This window comes from Acanthochromis polyacanthus, chromosome 1, assembly GCF_021347895.1.
Source record: "Acanthochromis polyacanthus isolate Apoly-LR-REF ecotype Palm Island chromosome 1, KAUST_Apoly_ChrSc, whole genome shotgun sequence".
Classification (NCBI taxonomy): domain Eukaryota; kingdom Metazoa; phylum Chordata; class Actinopteri; family Pomacentridae; genus Acanthochromis; species Acanthochromis polyacanthus.
The window spans coordinates 23,720,033-23,740,360 of NC_067113.1; the positions used below are offsets into that span (position 1 = coordinate 23,720,033).

Genomic DNA, 20,328 nt, shown 5'->3' on the forward strand with positions numbered 1-20,328 from the left:
GCGGCGGGGCGGCGGCGAAAGCAGGGGACAACCTGGACGGGTCTCCAGTCTGTCGCAGGGCTAAATATACAGACAAACAATCACACTCACATTCACACCTATGGGCAATTTAAAGTCATCAATTAACCTCAGCATATTTTTGGACTGTGGGAGGAAGCCCACGTATGCACAGGGAGAACATGCAAACTCCATGCAGAAAGATCCCAGGCCCAGGCCGGGATTTGAACCGGGGATCTTCTTTCTGCAAGGCTAAATGCTAACTACGCCACTTTGCAGCCCCCACAAACAACAGTTAACTTTTATTGTCGCAAACATAGATACGTATAGAAGATTCATATCTCTGGTCGCAAACACGAAGCGGAACGGAAGACATGCTTTTGTACCTGGGGAGGATTTTAAAGGACGGACTCATTCAGGAAGTTTGTCGAATACAGCGCGTTTTGGTTGTGTACATGCGTAACTAACCGTCCAACGGCAACTACACTCATGCTGGAATAAAGATAAAGGTTAGTGAGGTTACTTTGTAATTTATTTGCGAAACATTATATCGTAGGACTAACATGAACATTTTTATCATCATAAAGAATTTCTGAGGCAGTTATTTCTTAGTGCTACTCATTAGCTTAGCTCATTGTGAAAGCTAACATTACCGGTGCTGTGCCATATAGTGACAGTCTGCAAAAAAGGATTTCAGTTATCTCCATGGCTCTACATTATTTTGCCTCCTTGTGTCTTACATGAACCATTTAAATAGTTTTATTAACCAGTTAAAGTAGATTTAAAGGACCGCTTCAACTTATGTAAGACCGTTTTCTGCTTGCCAGAAAGTGACTGCATCGATGTTATTAATGCATCAAAATGACTTGATTTCATTCGCGAGAGGCATATATTAGAGATATAACCTATAGAACAATGGCAAAAGACTGATTTTTTAAAATTTATATAGTAAACATACCCATTAATCATGGTAATAATCTAAACCCGGATATTAGACGCATTAAACCATAGACTGTATATAAACCCTAACCCTTTATATACAGTCTATGCATTAAACACATTCAGCTTACACGTGACAAACAATACTATAATATTGCCTATAATTGAGGGCTGACTGTCTTTATTGTCAGTTATTTTCTGAATTAATCAATTATTTATTTGGTTTGGAAAATCTCAGAAAGTGGTGATAAATGTTAATCAGACTTTGTCAAAGCCCAATATGACATCTTTAAATGTCTTGTTTTGTCCACAACCCAAAGATTAGATAAGCTATTAAATATTTGAATTTAATAATAATAATTTAGTGTTTAGAACTGTACATAACCCCAACTCTTGTCTGAATTCACCCACTGAATGTTTAAACTGACCTTGTTAACTTCCTCCCTTGCACAGCTGTGCCATGTTTAAGTACACAGGTTCACATTGATTCCTTGTGGTGTATAGTTACTGCAGCTTTCAAACAACAAATCATTTCTGCTTTTTGTTTCTCACAGTCACTGTAGCTTCTTGAGATGGCCACCACAGAGAAAGAAACACCCGCTAAGAAGGTGGCAGCGCCGTCTGTGTCTCAGATAAATGCAGAATATGTCACGCAGGTAATGACAGTACATGTACACCTTCATATGTGGTCTAAAATTGTGTGCTGAAGTTTCCTTTTGATACAGTGCCCGTTATGCCTTATATTAAAAGGGGTTTTGAATGCACCTGTGACATAGTGATCAGCCGAGAAGAGAGTCAGTCCATTCTCAAAAATATTACTTTTGTGGATAGTTCAATCTCTGTTGCATAAACCAGAAGAAGATATCCAACTAGAGCCCAACTGATACTGAATTTGTAGTTTTCTGATGTGGATCGATGGACCTATAATGTAAATATCTATCAGTATGTGAACAGTACTGAAATTACTGTAAACAATGGGGTTGGAACTGCTCTGCTGGAGAAATTATGTAATGATAGTATTTCCAATTTACTCCAAACATCGTCTTCTGCATGATACTCTGCAATTTAAAAGTAGAATCTTTTTCATGTCAAGCACATATCAGACACCATATCCGTCTGTTACAGGCCTACATCCAATATAATGTAAATCACAGGAAATAAAGTATATGTTTTGTTAAACTTTCCACCCATATATCAACTTGTAATCATTTATGCTGTCTCCATGAATTATTTTTGCATATTTATGTTTACATTTTGAATTCTTTTTTTCAGTTGGCTAATAAGTACTGGGCTCCTCATGCAAAGAATAAACTACCATTTGACCCTAAGGTGAGTTAACTGCATTGTTGCCTCTTGAAGTTGTTGTTTTGTTTTGTTTTTAGTCGAACTTAAGTGACAAATAAGTCATATACTCATATCAACCACAATATAAAAAAGCACTGAGAGGAGCACTGAGTGACATGGATAACATTGGTACCTATCAAGAGACAAGACAGCGGGCAGAAAGGGAACAGTCAGTTTTTGAAATGATGTGTTGGAAGCAGAATTTGGTCTGGATGGTTTTGACAAGGGCCAAACTGTGATGGCTAGGCACCTAAGCGTTCCAAAATGACAGGTCTTGTAGGGTGTTTTGGGTATCAAATGCTGTCCAAGGAAGGACAAGTGGTGAAGAGTGTAATGAGCGCCAAAGGATGAGTGATGCGTGTAGGTTGTGAAGCCTGTCTAAGGTGATCTGGTCCTACAGAAGAACCACTGTAGCACGAAATGCTGAAAACCTTCTTGCGGGTTCTGATTAAAAATGAGAACAGAGCATCACACCTTGCTGTTTATGGGGTTATGTAGCAGGAGATTGGTCAGTGTCAGTGCCGACCTCGGAGCTCTACAGAAAGCATTACAGTGGGCACTTGAGAGTCAGAAGTAAGACATTGATTAATGGAAGAAGGTAGACTGAACTGATGAACCACGCTTTCTTTTACATCATGTGGCTGACTGGGTGTCATTTAGAGATGGCACCAGAATGCACGAGTAAAAAGAATACAAGACAACAGAGGCGGTGTGGTGCTCTGGGCAATGTTTGCTGGAAATCCTGGATAATGGCATTTAAGTTGATGTTATTTTGTCGTGTTTCACCTACATATTCACTGTTGCAGTCCAGGTGCACCCTTTATGGCAAAGCTATTCCAGTTTTGTAAAGATAATGTGCCCTGCCACAGTGCAAAAATTGTTTAGGAATATTTGTTGAACATGACACAGAGTTATTGACATTGACTTGTTCTGTAGATCTCCCTGTGATGTAGGATGAGCTGGAAAAAACTGTCTGATCCACCTTGCAGCTTGGAGGACTTAAAAATGCTGCTGCTAATGCCTTGGTGCCACTGGACAGCATTAGAGGTCTTGTGTCCATGCATCAGTGGGTCAGGGCTGTTTTGGTGGCACAAGAGGGACCTACACAATGTTAGGCACCTGGTTTTAATGTTGTGGCTAATGTGTATTTATTATAGTATTATACAATGTGCCTTTTCTTCATTTTGTTTTTAACCATAAAGTGGAAATCAGCAAATTATCGCTAACATAAAAACACAATTTTTGTTTTATTGAGATCTTCTGTGTTGGATATGATAATATTCTTCTTTGCTCTTTCTTTAGGTGATGGAAGATGTTTATGACAAAGAGATTCTCAAGTCAAAGTAAGTAAATATATAACACATTTTACTTTAACTGCCTCTTTAATGAAAACAGCCTACACATTTATTAAACTTTGTATTTTATCTTCTAACCTGTTTATTTTCAGATTTGCCATCAGAAAAATTATGCTGCTTGAATTCAGGTGAGATGTCTCATTTCCTCTTCTTCACTTTGCTTATTCACCAGCCACCAAAATAAGGAAAAGGCAACAACCACTTGGTGCATAGATATTAATTTATTACCTTCTTACCTTTTAGCCAATACCTTGAAAACTACCTGTGGGTGAACTACTCTCCGGATGTGTCCAGCAACGCCTATCTTATGTCCATTTGTTGCATCGTCAATGAGAAATTCAGAGAGAATGTTCCAGCTTGGGAGGTAAAGCAAAGAATCCAGCAGCTAATTGCCACCATATTTATACAAGCTATTTGAATTCTACAGCTACACATTCAGGTTGAAGGCTTAATACAATATTATGTCTGTTGAATGGTGTTTATCAGGTATTCAAGAAGGAGCCCAGCCATTTCCCCTTCTTCTTCAAATGTATGATGGAAGCTGTGCTGGCAGGCGAGGAGGCTGGGCTTACTCTGAAAGAACAAACTGTGCTCCTGGTCTTCCTGGACCACTGCTTCAACAGTCTGGTATGTATACTACAGTACATTAATAGCCAATGCAAATGCAGTGTAAATTACTCTTATTTTTCTAGTAGCTGGACAAATTAAGTCGTCAGCTTTTGCTTTGATTGCAGTATTTGTTGTTTGAAGTAAAAAATAAAACTAGGTGATAAGGATTCATATAAAAAATGCTGTACTGCTCATCACTCCACCATGAAAGTGACAAACAGCTGTGAGCGCCATGTTAAAATTGTCCAACCGGCAACCGTCAGTCCAACAACCGGCAATTGCCAGTGTTTTTGCGGAGGTGTTTGTGTGGTATAAGCAGACGTGCTGAACAGCTGTCCAACACTGTCTGACACAGAGTCTGATGGCATCAGATGAGAAGGATGCCTCCGCTTGCAGCCTCCAAACCAACCAACAGATGGGGATATCATATGCTGTTAAATGATCAGTGTGCACAAGCATGTGCAGTTTTTGGTCTAGTTCTGAAATAAAATTTTGGTTGGACAGCAACCACTGAAACAGTGTAATTATCATTTAGTCACTGCCCTGCTTTGTGAAAGATGCAAATCAGTGCAACAACAATCTGCCTAATATTGTCTAGTTCTAATTAGTTGATGCTCTGTATTGCACTGTTCAGATGAATTCTTTACCAAGTTGAATTCTCAAAGAGACCAATCATAAATTAGCATGATAAAAATCAACCCCAACAAATCTACCAATGATGGACACAGCCAGAGGTCGGTTGCCTACATATTTATCCTATTTCCTAAGCCTATATGGTGATATGTTGTTTTTTTTTTAAATGTCACAGTTTTTGTATTATAAAATTCCGAAAAGCTCGACTTTGCAGAAGTGGTTTAGATAATTGTTGTTGTTGTTTTACTGAGTATGACTGAAAGACATTAACACTACAAATTAATTAATCAGGATTAAGAGCCACGTCTTGTGAAAACAATGCCAAAATGCTTTCCCAAAGGTAAAAATGAAATTTCAGGCAATTATTTCTGAAGCCCACTGGGTGGCAGTAGTAGATAAGGCAGTACAGCTTAGACCAGCTTCCTCTGTATCCTCTCTAGCTGCATTAAACCACAGGGAAGCACTGCAGATGTCTCACTTTGAAATCTGCTGTGATAGCCTGCTGCCCTTTGATTGTATCCCATAAAGGCCTCTAAATATTTTAGTTGCAGATTTTATTGGGGGCTGAAGTGTAATAAAAATCTGTCATGCACGGCGCATTTTGACAACTCCCCCTCCCATTTTCTCTGTCTCTTTCCCTTTCTTTTGCTCTGTTCGCCTGCTTCCCAGGAGGTGGATTTGATCAGAGAGCAGGTGCAGCAGCTCATCTCTTTGCCTATGTGGCTGTGCCTCATACCAGTAAGATGTCAAACTATTACCCTAATTAAGTTTCTGTGGTGGTGACGGTGTTTGATAATTTCATAGCAAACAAAATTGGCTCCCTACTATGACACTGATCCTCAGTTAAACTGACTCTTTGCTCGTTTGTTTCTGTCACGTTTGCAGTCCAGACTCCAACACGAGCTGAAGAAAGTTCCCAAGCTGCAGAAGTTTTGGAATCTAATCAAGAAGAAATTTGATAAGATGGATGCTGACGCAGCTGAGCAGTAATAATATTTCCTTCGCTTGCGTGTTTTGAAGATCTATACAGACTGAGGCACTATGTTTTATATTCCATGAATTTCTGGGCTCTCACTGATTGTTTTTTTTGTGTGTGTGTGTGTCTTCCTCAGGGCAACCAAAGAGAGGACCTTCCTCTCAGCTCTCATTAAAAAGTTTCTTGCAGTGCTCACATCAATTCCACCAACAGGTAAATAACAAAAATGCTTCATTTTCTGTGGGGTAATGGTGCTGTTGTGTATAACAACTTCACATGTAATTCCTACAGCAAGAAGAATCAACATTACAGCTTGCTTATATTTTTTTTATTACAAAAAAGTACATATTTGGTGTTTATATTGCCTCTAAATATTTTGTAAAAATAACGATGACTCGGGTGATTCTGGCTGAGACTTCCCAAATCAGGTCTTTACTTGTGCTCTCTCTCTGCCGTTGCCTGCATGATTAATGTGCGTAGCTTTTTCTAGAGCTCGCACAGTGTCAGAGAGCAGATACTGCCCATACGAAACTCAACATTTCCCCTTTTCCTCGCTGTTTCCGTTGCACTGCTCCCTCCTTTCTGTCCGAGTTGTGCAGCTGCCGAAGGAGCATGTAGTCCAGCTGCCATACAGCCACCGGCACTGACTACCATGCTGTAATGCAGGCCGACACACAGGCCCCCCACCTGAATGCTAAAAACAGAATATGTGTATTTGTGTGTTTAGATAGAATTCAAAGCTGACAGATTAGATTACGATCTAAAGCCCAGCAGGATCCGCATCACTCTAATGCTTGCTGCATGCCTCAACTTCATGTGCGCACACACATACACACTAGCATAATTAATGAGGGCTGAGGTCCCAGCATGCTACTGTGCTGGCCATGCAGCATCTCATAGTGAGGCTCACACACTCAGCATGGCACCTCGGTGTTGTCCACATGCGTTTGCTGTCCTCATGTCCTTGGTGCAAACTACACATCCTCCTCTGCACTGATACATCTACTGTTCCCCGTCTTATTTTTGTATTTTTGTCAGATTGCATTTCTCTTTGACAACATTGAACTTAAGTGAAACGATAACGTCCACGATTCCTTCCTTTCATTTTTCCATAGGGTCTGTAACCATGGACAAAGTGCATTACTGCGAGAGATTCATTGAACTCATGATTGATTTGGAGGTAAGACGCAACCTTCTATTTCACAGCTCTGTTCAATAAATATTACAGCATTTTGCCATTCTTTCTCTCTCATGATTTGATTAGACTTTATTTGAAATCTACAGCGAAAGACGATGCATTCAATCTTGAGACAGACCAGTCGGACACTCATTTCCACTGTAATGACGTACACCACAAGTGCAGGTCTACAGTGTATTTGCTTCATCGTGGCATCCTGATGATGGAAGCAGTCTAGACGGCAGTTTCTGGAGAGCTCATTTGCTTTTTGTCCTTCACATTTATAGCTAACTCAGGTCAACAGACAGTGGATAAACGTCTGGTTCCACTCAGCATGCTTCTGTCATTGCTCTCTGCAGCACTATGCACTATTTGAAACGGTCATCTTTGATGAGAGAGGTTATTCTCAGCCTGATGGCTTTTGACATTTGGTCCCACGTATGATGTCTAGAAGTGTTTGACATAATAGTTGGGACCTGAGAGCAATTTCTTTTCTGGATGAATCTCAGTGCTTGAAACATCAGTTAGTAAAAACGTGTTTGTTTTGTATTCTTATTCTTTTTTTAACTAACAATATGTGTTTTAGAGTTTATTTTGGAATGTCTCCTCTGTTTTTCATTTATCTGCTAAATGCTGTGCTGTTGCCTGGAAATTTGAGATGAAGGTCTTGTAGGTGAAATAGAAATACACAGAGCAGCAATCATATCACAGTTGTTTATATTTGTTTCTCTCTGCTGTGAGCTGCTGTGTTGGTGTTTTCATTTGTACAATCTGCATTTATTCCGAAAAAAAAAATCAGTCGTCCAAATATCTGAATGGAAATCAGATTGAACTGTTGGACCTGTGTCGTCTGTTTTTCACTTTGAGAGACTGTGAAAATGTTTGTTGAAAAATATCTGCTCCTATACCACAGAGAGCTGGACTGACTTGTTTGAGATGCTGGAGAAGCTGTGAGGTGTGTTCTAGGCTGGGATTGTAGGAGCCTCTCAGTCACCTTAGTTACAGAAGCAGACAATAATATGGACAATAAACAGCAGTATTTAAAAAAATATATCAACACATTGGCTTATTTAATACGACACAATTACAGTAGAACGAGAGCCAACCTTGCCAATGAGACGTTGTCACGTGTGATTGTTACTTCTGCTGTCTGGGCAGATCTTGTGTTGCTAGCGAGGTGCTCGATAGATTTTCATCTGGCTGACTGCTGACAGGCTGGCCTTGCTGTTCCTGGCAATGGCTAGTGGCCGGCCAGCTGACTGTCTCCAGAGACATCCCCTGTCCTTCAGCACTATCCTTTTACAAAGCCTCAGTTGCCTGAAATCCATACTTCCCCTCTCTGATGACGACCTGAAAATTAATGCAGGGAAAAAGATCGCTGTTATCATGCCTGTTTTATGCTGGCTGTCAGGACTGTGTTGAGATCAAAGATGGCTGCTGGATATAAAGGTATCCGTTCTCCTGGAGCTAAAGTATCACTTGCTGCACCTGCATCCTTTGAAGAGCAGTTTTCAATGAATAAAATGATAGATATTTTGTTTGTGTTTTGCATCCCAGTATTCCATTTCATATTCTGTTTCACAATGCTTTTTTTTTTCTTTTTCTGGGCAGTTCTTTTCTTTCAGCCTTTTTATAGTGTAGTTCTGTATGCACCAGACACCCTCTTACTCACACTGTCTATGTTCAGAGTTTCTTTGTTATATTTCTACCAAAGCAGCTCTGTTATCTCATTTTGACAGGTTTCCTCTGTTCTTGCCTTCATGTCATGTTCTCATGCTACAAACAACAAGCAAATAAATAATGACTGCAGAAGTAGCTGAGCCAATTTTTGCCCTGTTGTCTTCACATCTCGTTGACAGTTTGCCTTAGTTTTGCCTCTCTATCACATGTTTAAAAAAAAACCCTCAAGATAAGAAAAGAGCATTAATCAATAAAATGTGTAGATACTCTTGATCCAGATGCTGGGAAATGTGGTTGCTGTTGAGTCTATTGATTTCTTTGACCTTTAAGAGGTGTAAGTTCATACAATACCCAACTCTTTTTCTGTGATGGAGGGCCATCAGGCCATTTTCCTGCAAATTCTAACTGTATGTCTTGAGTTATTTTGTTCCTGTCTGCAGAAATATCATGTTCCTTTTCATGTTTTTATACATGCGATTCCTTTTACATAAAGTTGTTGTGGTAACTTTGAGGTCAGTTTGTATTTTATCCACTTCTGCAAGCATGTAGTCCAGTGGTGTGAACATGGTGTCCTGTTTGTCTAGGCCCTGCTGCCCACCAGGCGCTGGTTCAACACTGTGCTGGATGACTCTCATTTGGTGGTCAGCTGTCACCTGTCCAGCCTCACCCACAGAGAGAAGGAGGGACACCTCTTCTGCCAGGTACAACACACACAAATGTGCATGTGCAGATAATATTCCTGCATATTTAATTGCGGATTCTTCTTTTTTGAACTGATCTGTGTTATTGTCTCAATTTTGTAGTTGCTGGACATGTTGAAGTTCTATACTGGTTTTGAGATCAATGACCAGACAGGAAATGCCCTGACCCAGAAAGAGATGACCACTTTGCACTATGACAGAATCACCTCGCTGCAGGTAAATGCATGAAAAGAGGGATGTGGGGTAGACATGTTGGCATAGCTCAGCTACCTTCTGCTTGCTTGGCTCTTTCTGTTGATATTCTTCACTGACACCTTTAGTGCAATTGTGCCTTTGGCGAACATGGCTTCATGCTGAGGGAGAGAGCAACATGAATATAAAGTTTGTAACAGATATTGAGATTGTGATATGAGTCACCATTTTAGCTGAAATGGTAATTTTTACATTTCTTTCCCATTGAAGAACATATAAACATGATGTGATTTTTGCTGTGATCTAAATCAAGCAAACACATTTCTTTACATCTGGAGAATATGATTTATGGAGTGGGTAATCTCTGTAGCAACATGAGTCTTCTTCTAAAATGGTTTACTGTGACACATTTTACCTTTATTGAAAAATTGCGCTTGTCCACATTGTGATCTCAGTAATATTGTGATTCATTTTTCAGTCCTTTTCTGGACTGTTGCTCTTTTTAATATGTTGCTGTAGATCATTTTTTGAATCGTTTCTCTTGGCACTCTAGTATGTGTAATAATGAGTTGTATACTTTTTACAGTGGTAGTGTTTATGTGGACATCAGCATTTTGTTCTTTCTTTTCTGTCTTGCAGAGGGCAGCCTTTGCTCATTTCCCAGAGCTGCATGACTTTGCTTTGTCCAACGTAGCAGCAGTGGACACTCGAGAATCCTTGACCAAACACTTTGGGCATCTCAGGTAAATAAAGACATCCAGAAAGCATCAAGAAACAGTCAAGGAACGAGTGCAATTTGTCAATTAACAGACTGAAGTTATGTAGGTGGGACAGCTATGTATGATTAGGGATTTAAATTAAGATTTTTACAGTACTACTACACTCAACAAAAATATACCTCACAGGTGTGCCATGTCAAGATGCTGATTAGACACCATGATTAGTGCACAGGTGTGCCTTAGACTGCCCACAATAAAAGGCCACTCTGAAAGGTGCAGTTTCATCACACAGCACAATGCCACAGATGTGGCAAGATTTGAGGGAGCACGCAATTGGTATGCTGACAGCAGGAATGTCAACCAGAGCTGTTGCTTGTGTATTGAATGTTCATTTCTCTACTTACTTTATTGTGGGCAGTCTAAGGCACACCTGTGCACTAATCATGGTGTCTAATCAGCATCTTGATATGGCACACCTGTGAGGTGGGATGGATTATCTCAGCAAAGGAGAAGTGCTCACTGTCACAGATTTAGACAGATTTGTGAACAATATTTAAGAGAAATGGTGATATTGTGTATGTGGAAAAAGTTTTAGATCTTTGAGTTCATCTCATAAAAAATGAGAGCAAAAACAAAAGTGTTGCGTTTATATTTTTGAGTGTATGTGTATTAATCTGGTATCTTAGCCATACTGTCATTGGTTGTTAGTGCTATATTAGCAAATTAAGAACAGTCACCATTTCTTTTATTTTGTGTTTTTATTTCCTCTTTCACTCTTGACTTCACTAAATGAATGCAGCACCTTTTCTTGACCGTATTTTTACTCTGCAGTATAGTAGTTTTAAAAAGTTCTGAGCATGTCTTCTGCAACTGCCAATACCAACACTCAGTTAGAGAAAGGCTGAAAATAAAGAGCTTGCCTGCAGCCCCCAAACACCTAAGTCTGACTGCTCTGAAACTTTGACTGAATTTCTGAGTGATGGTTCAGATGATGTTCTGGCTTCTTTTAATCACTATCCCATGTTTGTATAACTTGGTTAACTCCATGTGAAGGCTCTAAGCTGCTCACATACGCAGCATTCCTGGGGCAACGAGAGATGAACTATGAGCCGTGCTGTGCTCTGAATGAATGTGATGAACTTGCGCTAGATGCTTGGATTAATTGTGTTTTTGTACTTACATGCTGAAGTATTGTCAGCATTGACTTTGGTGAAGTGTAACTATACTTTTGAATGTTTACTGCTGTCTGCCATCATCGCTAACAGCAAGGTGTCTGTGTGTGAGTGAATGCTTCTTGGTGCTTCAGTTTGTGTGAGAGAAAGAGCTGTCCTCAGCCCTCCACCAAGCCTCAGAGAGAAGACTTTCTTCTAGATTTGCTGTAGCAAAAATGTATCAAAGACTTGGACAGATAAGTGCAAGATAAAGTTTAAGCAGCAATAATAAATATGGAATGTATTTTGTTAATTTCTCCTGAACTGACAGCAGACTTGACAATGTTGGAGCTTGTTGATCACGTTAATAGAATCATTTGAACCTTGGTCCTGTTTAATACCATGACTCAGTACCCCTGTGCATGATGGTTGGTTGGATGATTGCTACTAACCTTGCTAGCAACAGAGTGTTGTTTTAGCTAAGAGGATTATTTCTTCATGTGTAGATGCTCTGCATGTTTTCTTACAACTGATCACTGTTTTTGTTTTTTTTGCCATTTTGCTTCATGTTTTAGCATTATGAGCTCAAGTTCCTCCAACTTTGCAAAACATCTGGGTGCCAGATACTATAGTCAAGTCAGTTTTAGTTGTGCAGAACGTTTCATTAACATTACGATAAACAGGTGATACATAAATACACATGAATTAAAAAAACCCTTTCAACTCCAAAATGTACACACTTGGTTAAATTACATTTTTTTAACTGTCTTATTCCTACTGCAACATTCACACATGGATTACAACACACACACAATACTACTAACACCATAGCGACCAAATGCACCATCACCTGATTTTAGTTATAATTCTACGTACGTTTAGGAGACGTACATTTTAGGATCTGACAGGTCTGATTTGACTTAATCCAGTGAGCAGGTTTGTAATATACTTAGAAGCTTTGTCATTTAGGGCTTTGTAAACCAGCAGTAATAAATTAATTCTGTAATGTCCCAGCAGCCATTGCAGTGGCATCAGTACAACTGTAATTAGATTTATTTTCTTAGTCCCAGTTAGCGCTCTGACAGTCTTCTAGATGAGTCTGAGTCTGCCTTTGGCTTCTTGGGAAGTCCAGCATAAAGGGCATTACAGTGATCCAATCTGCTGGAGATTATTGCATGTGCCAACATTTTGGAGACAGACTGGGACAGGAGGTGTCCCCTGATCACCTGCCTGATATACTACAAGTCCTCGTTAAAATACAGACATAAATGCATAGTTATCTTTCTCCTGTGTTGTACTATAGCAGTGCTATCATTGCTGCCTGACTTCTCTGCTAAATGGCAGCCAGCGAACCCGTGAACAGGCAGCTGGTACCAGCCAGAGAGAGGCACGCCTCATTAATTTAATCGATTTGCAGTGGCTTGAGAATAAACTCTTTGAACAGCTGTGTTTGTCAGATCATATTAGCTTTCCAAAGAGCCAAAAAGCACCCTCACTTTGATGAATTGGCCCACATGGGTGTGTGTTTTAATTTATACACGTGTGAATGGGAGTGAAAAAACATTGATTCACTGCTAATGTGTAATGACTTGAAGGTCTAACCTTTCTTGCCATTTGATATTATAATTACATTTAAAAATTACTGACCTAAACTTTGATAAGGGTTTTAAATCACTGGGCTTTGGCTCTAGAACACACTCTGAGCAGGTGACTGATTGGTTATTTGTTTGTACAATATGTGACATCTTTGTTATGATTGCTCTTAGGTTTGAACAACTCAGAACTTCTCTTTCTTGTCCATGTTCCCATATCCATATTTTTGACTCCTGTAGTGGATTATAAAAGCTTAAACCCCACACAAAGTTTCTGTGAGTCAGGAAGAGGGTTATGAGCCAAGCTGAGCTGAATCAGGTAAAGACTTAGCTGAACCAGTTCATGTATTTCAAGAAGCTCGGCTCCTTTTCTCAGAATTAGGATTTTGAATATAGCAGGAACTTCATTGTTCCCTACTCCGCAACTGTCACCAAAGCAGCTCCTGGGTAACTCTAAATATGCCGATCAGATTTAACGAGGCACTTTTCATCCAAACAACTCGCGCTAATGCCAGTTTATTCCTGCTATGCTACCCATGGGCTAAGCTCCCAGTCACCCGCCGCTCTGAATTTATCCGCTAAGTCCCCCCCCCAAACACTCAAACGCAGCATTATTTCACACTTGTACACACTCATTCTTTCACATATACAGAGATGCACACAGCTACACTTCCTTCAGTTATGTAAAACATGCTGAGTGTCATTTCAGGCCAAAAATGAATTGAATGCATGATCAAAGAGAATGCATCACTGTGAAAAATGTTAGCAAAAATTGAAGAGAGCCATTCATCACTGCAGGAAATGTCAAAATAATTGGTGTAATTAGTTCTGTGGGTTATGTCTTTTCTGAGGTCCTGTCATTTAAAGGGGTATATATATTTAATTCATTCCACTTTTCTTTGAATAACAGGTACTATACCTGTGCTGAGGATATAAAGTTTTATAGTGTGGGACTTTGAAAAGAAAAAAAGTATGTTGAAATCATAAAGCACTTTTTTGAATAATGTTTTTATTTTAATAAAAACAAGGATACTCATCAGGCTTGTGATATTGTTTCATTCTGTAATTTTGTGGAGAAAAGTGTGCTGCTAAATGGCCCAAAGTCCACCAAAGTGACCAAACTGGAGTTTAATGGCTTACACAAAATCTGAACAAAGGTCCAGACATCCTTCAGGCTAAGGAGTAAACTTGCTGGACACCAGTTTGTCTCGTGTCCCCACCTTTACCTTCCCCTGCCAGTGTCTCAGCTGTCTGTTGTAACCTGGTCCAGTCATCTCCATTACTTAGAGGGAGTTGTTGTGCTGCTGTTATTTTGTTGCTAAGGGAAGGAATGTCCACATGACCTATGCCAGGTCATCCACTGGGCCACCAAACTGCAACACTGGCAGAATTGCCATCCCACCGCTCAAGCGTGGCATCACAAGTAGCAGAATAGATGCACATACACGGTTATACTTGGTCAGTGCCACGTGGGGCTGTCCAGGCCTGTCACAATGTGTCCAGGCCCTGTCCTTCGTTGTGCACCAGACCCTGCCTGTGTCACAGTGTGTCAGCCTGATTAAAACAGGTCTGTATGCAGAGGGCCACGCCTCAGCTTTCTGAGACGGAGATGGGCTTTGATTTTCATAATCCTGTCTCATCAGTGTGCCCTGGCCCCTTAACACATGCGCTGACAGAGCAGGACTGCAGTGTCAGAGCAAACACAAGGATTGCTTTGTGCCGCAGTGCTAATAAGCACAAAGGATTTGACATGGCTGTGTATCTTCACGCATGCAGTGGCGTTACAATAGGAAAAATCTCTGTGAAGGGGAGGTGGTGTCCCAAAAGAGTGGCTGGAACTACACCTTATTTCTTTTTATGAGTACGATGCACAAATTTCATGATGCGTAGTCAGGATGTTTGTTTAATTCATTGTAAACTGAGTAGACGTCAGATTGTCCCTGTTGTAATCTTAATCATTTCAGTCATTACCAAATCATTATCTTTGGACAGCAATTAGTTATTATCTGCTTGTTGTCATCTCTCCTCTGGGTCAAAGTGTTGGCTAAATTTGTAATTTGCAAATGCAAATTTTCTGGCTGACTAACCACTTGTTTATCTCCTTTTTCTCTATAGTCCCAGTATGCTCCACCAGGTGGCCTCATATCTGTGTCTGCTGCCAGAGCTGCCTGAAGGCCAAGATACCACCATTGAGAAGGAGGTTCTGCTTGAGCTGCTGGTACGTTCAGTGACAGCTTTCTTTACAGTGTCCATGTGAGCGTTTAAGTTTGTCATCTTCAGCCGTCTCATGGGACTCCAGATGTGTTGCTTCACATTCATACAGTGACACAGTGAAGCAGTATGTTTTCTGGAGTCATACTTTATCATGTGGTCCAGTTGCTTTTCTGTAAATTAGATACTAAAATGTTTGTTCCAGGATTTCCGGGCAATTTTTAATGCCTCAGAGCTTTAAATTGATGAAGCAATGCATCAGGTATTGGTGGCTTGTCAACGTGCAGTGTAAAAGATGTATAGTTGGTGTTGGCAAACAGTTATTTTCCAGAAAATTAACTGGCCGCTCAGCGCTACGGCATAATAGGTTTTGTGTTTCACATTTTAAAGTAATTAATTTAAGCTCTTGACCTTGGAATACATATAGTATCCCCTCTTGACTGTCCCATCCCTCTTGAATTTGCCTTCTAATCCAATTACTGCTTTATGTGGGCATTTGTGTAACATAGGGTGAATTGAAGACAGTGCTGATGAGATAGGGAGCCATTTATTTCTTTCAATTTTGTAGTATCTCTTGAAAAGATTTCACTAATTTGATTGTGCTCTCTGGTTGCCCTTCCCTCACTCTTCTAATTTTCTTTTTGAAAACCTCTCCAGGAATCTGCTGAACTCTTGTCCCGCTAGTCCCCCCCCAATACACACTCACAGGCACTGTAGACCTCTTCATCAAAGTGGCTGTTCCTAGGCTGTCCTGCAGTTGTCCATAATTACCCATGAGAAGTGATATTGAAGAGCTGTTTTGTAATTATCTGATTAGATTGTTGCTGGAGACTATGTCAGGGGTTTCGTTTGCGTATGCCTGAGGTTGCCCCCAACAACCAACATCTCATACAGGCTGGATTTAATAGGAAAGAGGCCACAGGACGAGAAGTCTGCTGCATAGTGGCAAAACAATGATGCATGCTCGAGAACACTGTCATGAATATACTTAGAAATGAGGAACTGTTGTTTTTTGAAAGGCAGCACTGCTGCAAGTCACAATGTTAGGATAGTTTAAGCTGTTTTCTTCCTCTGGTGAAACAGATGAGCTGGTTTTAAATCAGCAGCAAATATCATTCTACTTCACATTATAAATAATTCATCTCATTTATGTATTTTTCCATACGAGTAGAGATACAATAGCAACAACAGTTACAAAACCTCAGTAGGAGGTATCAGTAGATTGATGGGTAGTCTAACTCTGAAATTAAAGAGTCCAAACAATGTTTGGCCAAACCATTTTCCTTAAGAAATGTCTGCAAAAATAATTCATATATGTAACAGTAGAACCAGAGATGCAATGATGCGTTGATCACATAAATATCTGTTAATATCTGTGTCTCGAGTTAAATACAGAATTGTATTCAAACAGGTTTACAAACATACAGTAATCTCATCATAATATCTGCAGGGATCCTGTTGCCTTTGACCTATTCCTTCTATATATTCTATATTATGACATGGCCTCTAATCCTCTTAGACATAAATGCATGTACACAAATGCAGTTTTCTGGTTTGACAACCCAAGATGTATGCAATTCTTCATCCTATGAGGTAGCCATTGTTTTTCTGTTCATTTAGGAACACACATTTATTAACTGAACTGTAGAAGAACTGCATTTATGATTGGATATGATAAAATGGGTGCAACAACGTTTGAGTGGCCTGCTTATTTATTTCCTGCTTTATCTTTTAGTAAAGGAGAATATGAAGATATTAAACACTGTCTTGTTTTTTTTTTTTTGCTACACCTACACAGGTGTCCCGTCATGAGCGCAGAATCTCTCAGATTGAGCAACTTAACCAGATGCCCCTTTATCCAACAGAGAAGATAATCTGGGATGAGAACATCGTCCCAACAGAGTACTACTCAGGCGAAGGTGTGTGTTTTAAATGAGTGTGTGTGAACTGTGACTCTACTGCTTGTCTGTTCGAGTTGACATATGCTAGAGCGCATGCTAACTTTACTGTCTAGTCAGTGCCTCATTCCTTGAACTTAAGCACACTCACCTGGTGCTTAACTGGCACCTTTCTCTTCAGGGAATCCTCTTTTGTTGACACCTTCCACTACTCATATATTACTAACTATTCAAACATCATCTTTTAAGAAAATTGCTAACATGCTGCCACGTATACAGTAGTTTTACTTTATACTGATTTTCTTTCCGTTCATTTATCGGTTATTTTCATCTTTTCAGGCTGCCTGGCTCTACCAAAGCTGAATCTCCAGTTCCTGACCCTACATGACTACCTGTTGAGAAACTTCAACCTCTTTCGTCTAGAGTCCACCTATGAAATTAGACAGGACATAGAAGATGTAGTTTGGCGTATGAAACCATGGTAAGATGTCATTTGTTTTTGGTCTGCATAAGAAAAGACTTGATCTGCAATACCATATTGTTTTCTTGGTTAAAAAAATCACCAAATCTTTACAAAGAGGAGGAGAAACTCACAGTTTGAAATAGGATTATTTGAGAGACATTGATAAGCATCAGTGTGCCTTTTTCTGCAATAGTGGAACAAATTTTTACTTTAAACGCAACCACAGCGCAATTTGTCTTCTAACTTGAAGAAATTAAGGTTGTTCTTCTCTACGAACCTCTCTTGAAGGTGTAACACATTGATAGTATTTATTAAAGACTATGACATTTGGTGCACCGCATTTGGAAACCATTGCCTAACATAACAAGTGCTCCCATTATGTCAAGTGATGGAGCAACTTGTTGTTGTTCCTGCAAAAGTAAATAAGTAAGCAGTAGCGCCATGTGCTGCCCTAAATCCAACTGATTCTCAATCTTGACAACCGCCCACAGCGCTTGTCTCAACTTTTTGTTGTCTGTCCCTCTGTGCAGGCAATCAGAATACGGAGGGGTGGTATTTGGGGGCTGGGCCAGGATGGCTCAGACGATCACCTCTTTTTCCATTGTAGAGGTTGCCAAGCCCAACATTGGAGAGAGCTGGCCTGCCCGTGTTCGAGCCGATGTCACCATTAACCTCAATGTACAAGATCATATCAAGCATGAGTGGGAAGGTAATAGTGGCTGACATTACGGTAACATATATGTTTAGCCTATTTTCATTACTGTTTATCAAATCTGCCTACTGTGTGTGCTTCATATATCAATGGAGACATATTGAACATTTAGTCTATTTCATTTTCTGAGTAATAAATTGGTCACAAAACATATTGCATCCAAAGGCTATATTGAATTATTACCGTCCCATTTCATATTGCCATTCTACACCTTTACTTGTCCTATTTCTTCTTTTATTATGTATCCTAACAGTTCTCCTACTAAGCTGTTTATAACCTCCATAAAGTCTAGCCATTCCACTGTATTCCATCCCATTGGGCCTTGGCTCATGACCCTTGCCTACCTTGTCTCTGAAGACATGCTATTTCTGTGTAGCCTTTCAGATTTATTTCCTGAGCATTCTTCTCTCTCGTTGCGCACTTGATAAGGACACTAGAGATAATGTTAACGGCTTGACAGCCTTGAAAGGCTTTGATTCACTGGGAAGATAGAAAACACACAAAAACCTCTGTCTAACTGTTTGCTGGAGCTCTAGAGAAAAAATATAGGTTATTTGATTCCATGCCAAGAAAAGGAATTCAAGTCTTCACTTGCAAAAAAATTAAGTAATTATCCCATTATTTCACTATTATTATAGCCATTTTTACGCTTTTATTTTTTTGTAATTCAATGAAAATATGAAGTGTTGCTTTCTTGCTTTCCTTCCTCTTGTTCTTTTCCTACCATAGAACTCGGTGTTTGAAAGCTCAGGTAAATGGTGACGGGGTAGTTGGTCTTCTATCTCCAAAATCCCCCAAAACTTTGTCCCGCTTCCCCATCACTTCTCTTTTGCTCTATGTCTTTTTCTCTCTCATTGTTCCTCTGTCTCTATTTTTTCTTCTATATACGATCTATCTCCCTAAAACCCTTTCTTTCTTTTCTCATTCCTCTATCTATATCCCTTCTATCCATCCTCTTTCCCTGTAGGTCTGCGGAAGCATGACGTTTGCTTTCTGATCACGGTGCGGCCCAACCTGCCCTACGGCACGCGCTTCGACCGACGTCAGCCTTTTGTGGAGCAGACTGGCCTGGTGTACGTGAGAGGCTGCGAGGTGCAGGGTATGCTGGATGACAAGGGGCGCGTCATTGAGGAAGGTATGCTCATATGTGCTTTTACCTGCATATAACTATATATACACACCCGTGGCACATGACATCCCTCCTCCCATCATCCCTGCCAATTAATCCTCAGGACAGGGTCAGACTGGTGTTGTCATGGTGACAGCCACAGTGAGACCTGACCTGTTCCCATTAACATTCCATTAACCTGAGGTCAGCAGTAACACCTGAGAGCTATAGGCCCTGCCCTCTGCTTTATTTATTGGATGTAACTGAAGAGGTGCATTGGCTTCATCTGTACAAATCTTTTTGTTCCATAAGAGAACCCTGAATGTACTTACCCTGCAGAATACAGTCATACAAGCTATACTTACATAAGCTCCACTCACCTCTGAAAAAAGGTACGGCCAGCAACAGTGCTTTCTAGCATTAAAAATCTGATTTCAGCACAGAATCAGATTCTAGAGGTAAGGTGCTATTTTTCTCTAACAAAAGCCTGAAAATGTGCTGTCATCAAGTATAAGACTCAGTGTTTTTTTTTGTGAGCTCACACAGATTGAATACCCTCAGACCAAATTCAAATCTCAGGTCTTTCCTGGAAAGCAAAGTATATTTATACAGGAACACGATGTTCTCGCTTTGCTTTGTTGTGCTCTTTCTCACAGCCCAAAGCAGTCCCTCTGAGTGGCTGCTTCACCCAAGTTAGCCTGCAAGTGTTTGCCTTTTTTCCTCTGTCAGAACATGTGTCCGTGTGCTCGAAGCACCCTTTCCCCTATCTCTCTCATCTGTTTGGATTAAATATGCAGAGGCAGGGCTTTCTAAATAGACGTGATGCCGGGGAACATGCCCTGCCAATGTCGCCTTGGTTAAACTTTCAGAT

General features: G+C 40.2%; 1 protein-coding gene across 2 annotated transcripts in view; it reads left to right on the forward strand.

Annotated features, from left to right (window-relative positions):
* Positions 1-364: 364 nt before the first annotated feature.
* Positions 365-20,328, forward strand: part of aqr (aquarius intron-binding spliceosomal factor) — a 55,126-nt gene continuing 35,162 nt past the window's right edge. For both annotated transcript variants that reach the window (XM_022214949.2, XM_051956521.1), the window contains exons 1-19: positions 365-506; positions 1,491-1,592; positions 2,209-2,265; positions 3,583-3,623; positions 3,728-3,763; positions 3,879-3,999; positions 4,122-4,262; positions 5,547-5,615; positions 5,763-5,863; positions 5,990-6,066; positions 6,969-7,033; positions 9,295-9,411; positions 9,514-9,627; positions 10,243-10,346; positions 15,181-15,283; positions 17,075-17,195; positions 17,514-17,655; positions 18,168-18,346; positions 19,317-19,484. In XM_022214949.2, the coding sequence (XP_022070641.1) occupies positions 1,509-1,592; positions 2,209-2,265; positions 3,583-3,623; positions 3,728-3,763; positions 3,879-3,999; positions 4,122-4,262; positions 5,547-5,615; positions 5,763-5,863; positions 5,990-6,066; positions 6,969-7,033; positions 9,295-9,411; positions 9,514-9,627; positions 10,243-10,346; positions 15,181-15,283; positions 17,075-17,195; positions 17,514-17,655; positions 18,168-18,346; positions 19,317-19,484 (1,840 nt within the window). In that variant the 5' untranslated portion in view covers positions 365-506; positions 1,491-1,508. The remainder of the gene's footprint in view (positions 507-1,490; positions 1,593-2,208; positions 2,266-3,582; positions 3,624-3,727; positions 3,764-3,878; positions 4,000-4,121; positions 4,263-5,546; positions 5,616-5,762; positions 5,864-5,989; positions 6,067-6,968; positions 7,034-9,294; positions 9,412-9,513; positions 9,628-10,242; positions 10,347-15,180; positions 15,284-17,074; positions 17,196-17,513; positions 17,656-18,167; positions 18,347-19,316; positions 19,485-20,328) is intronic.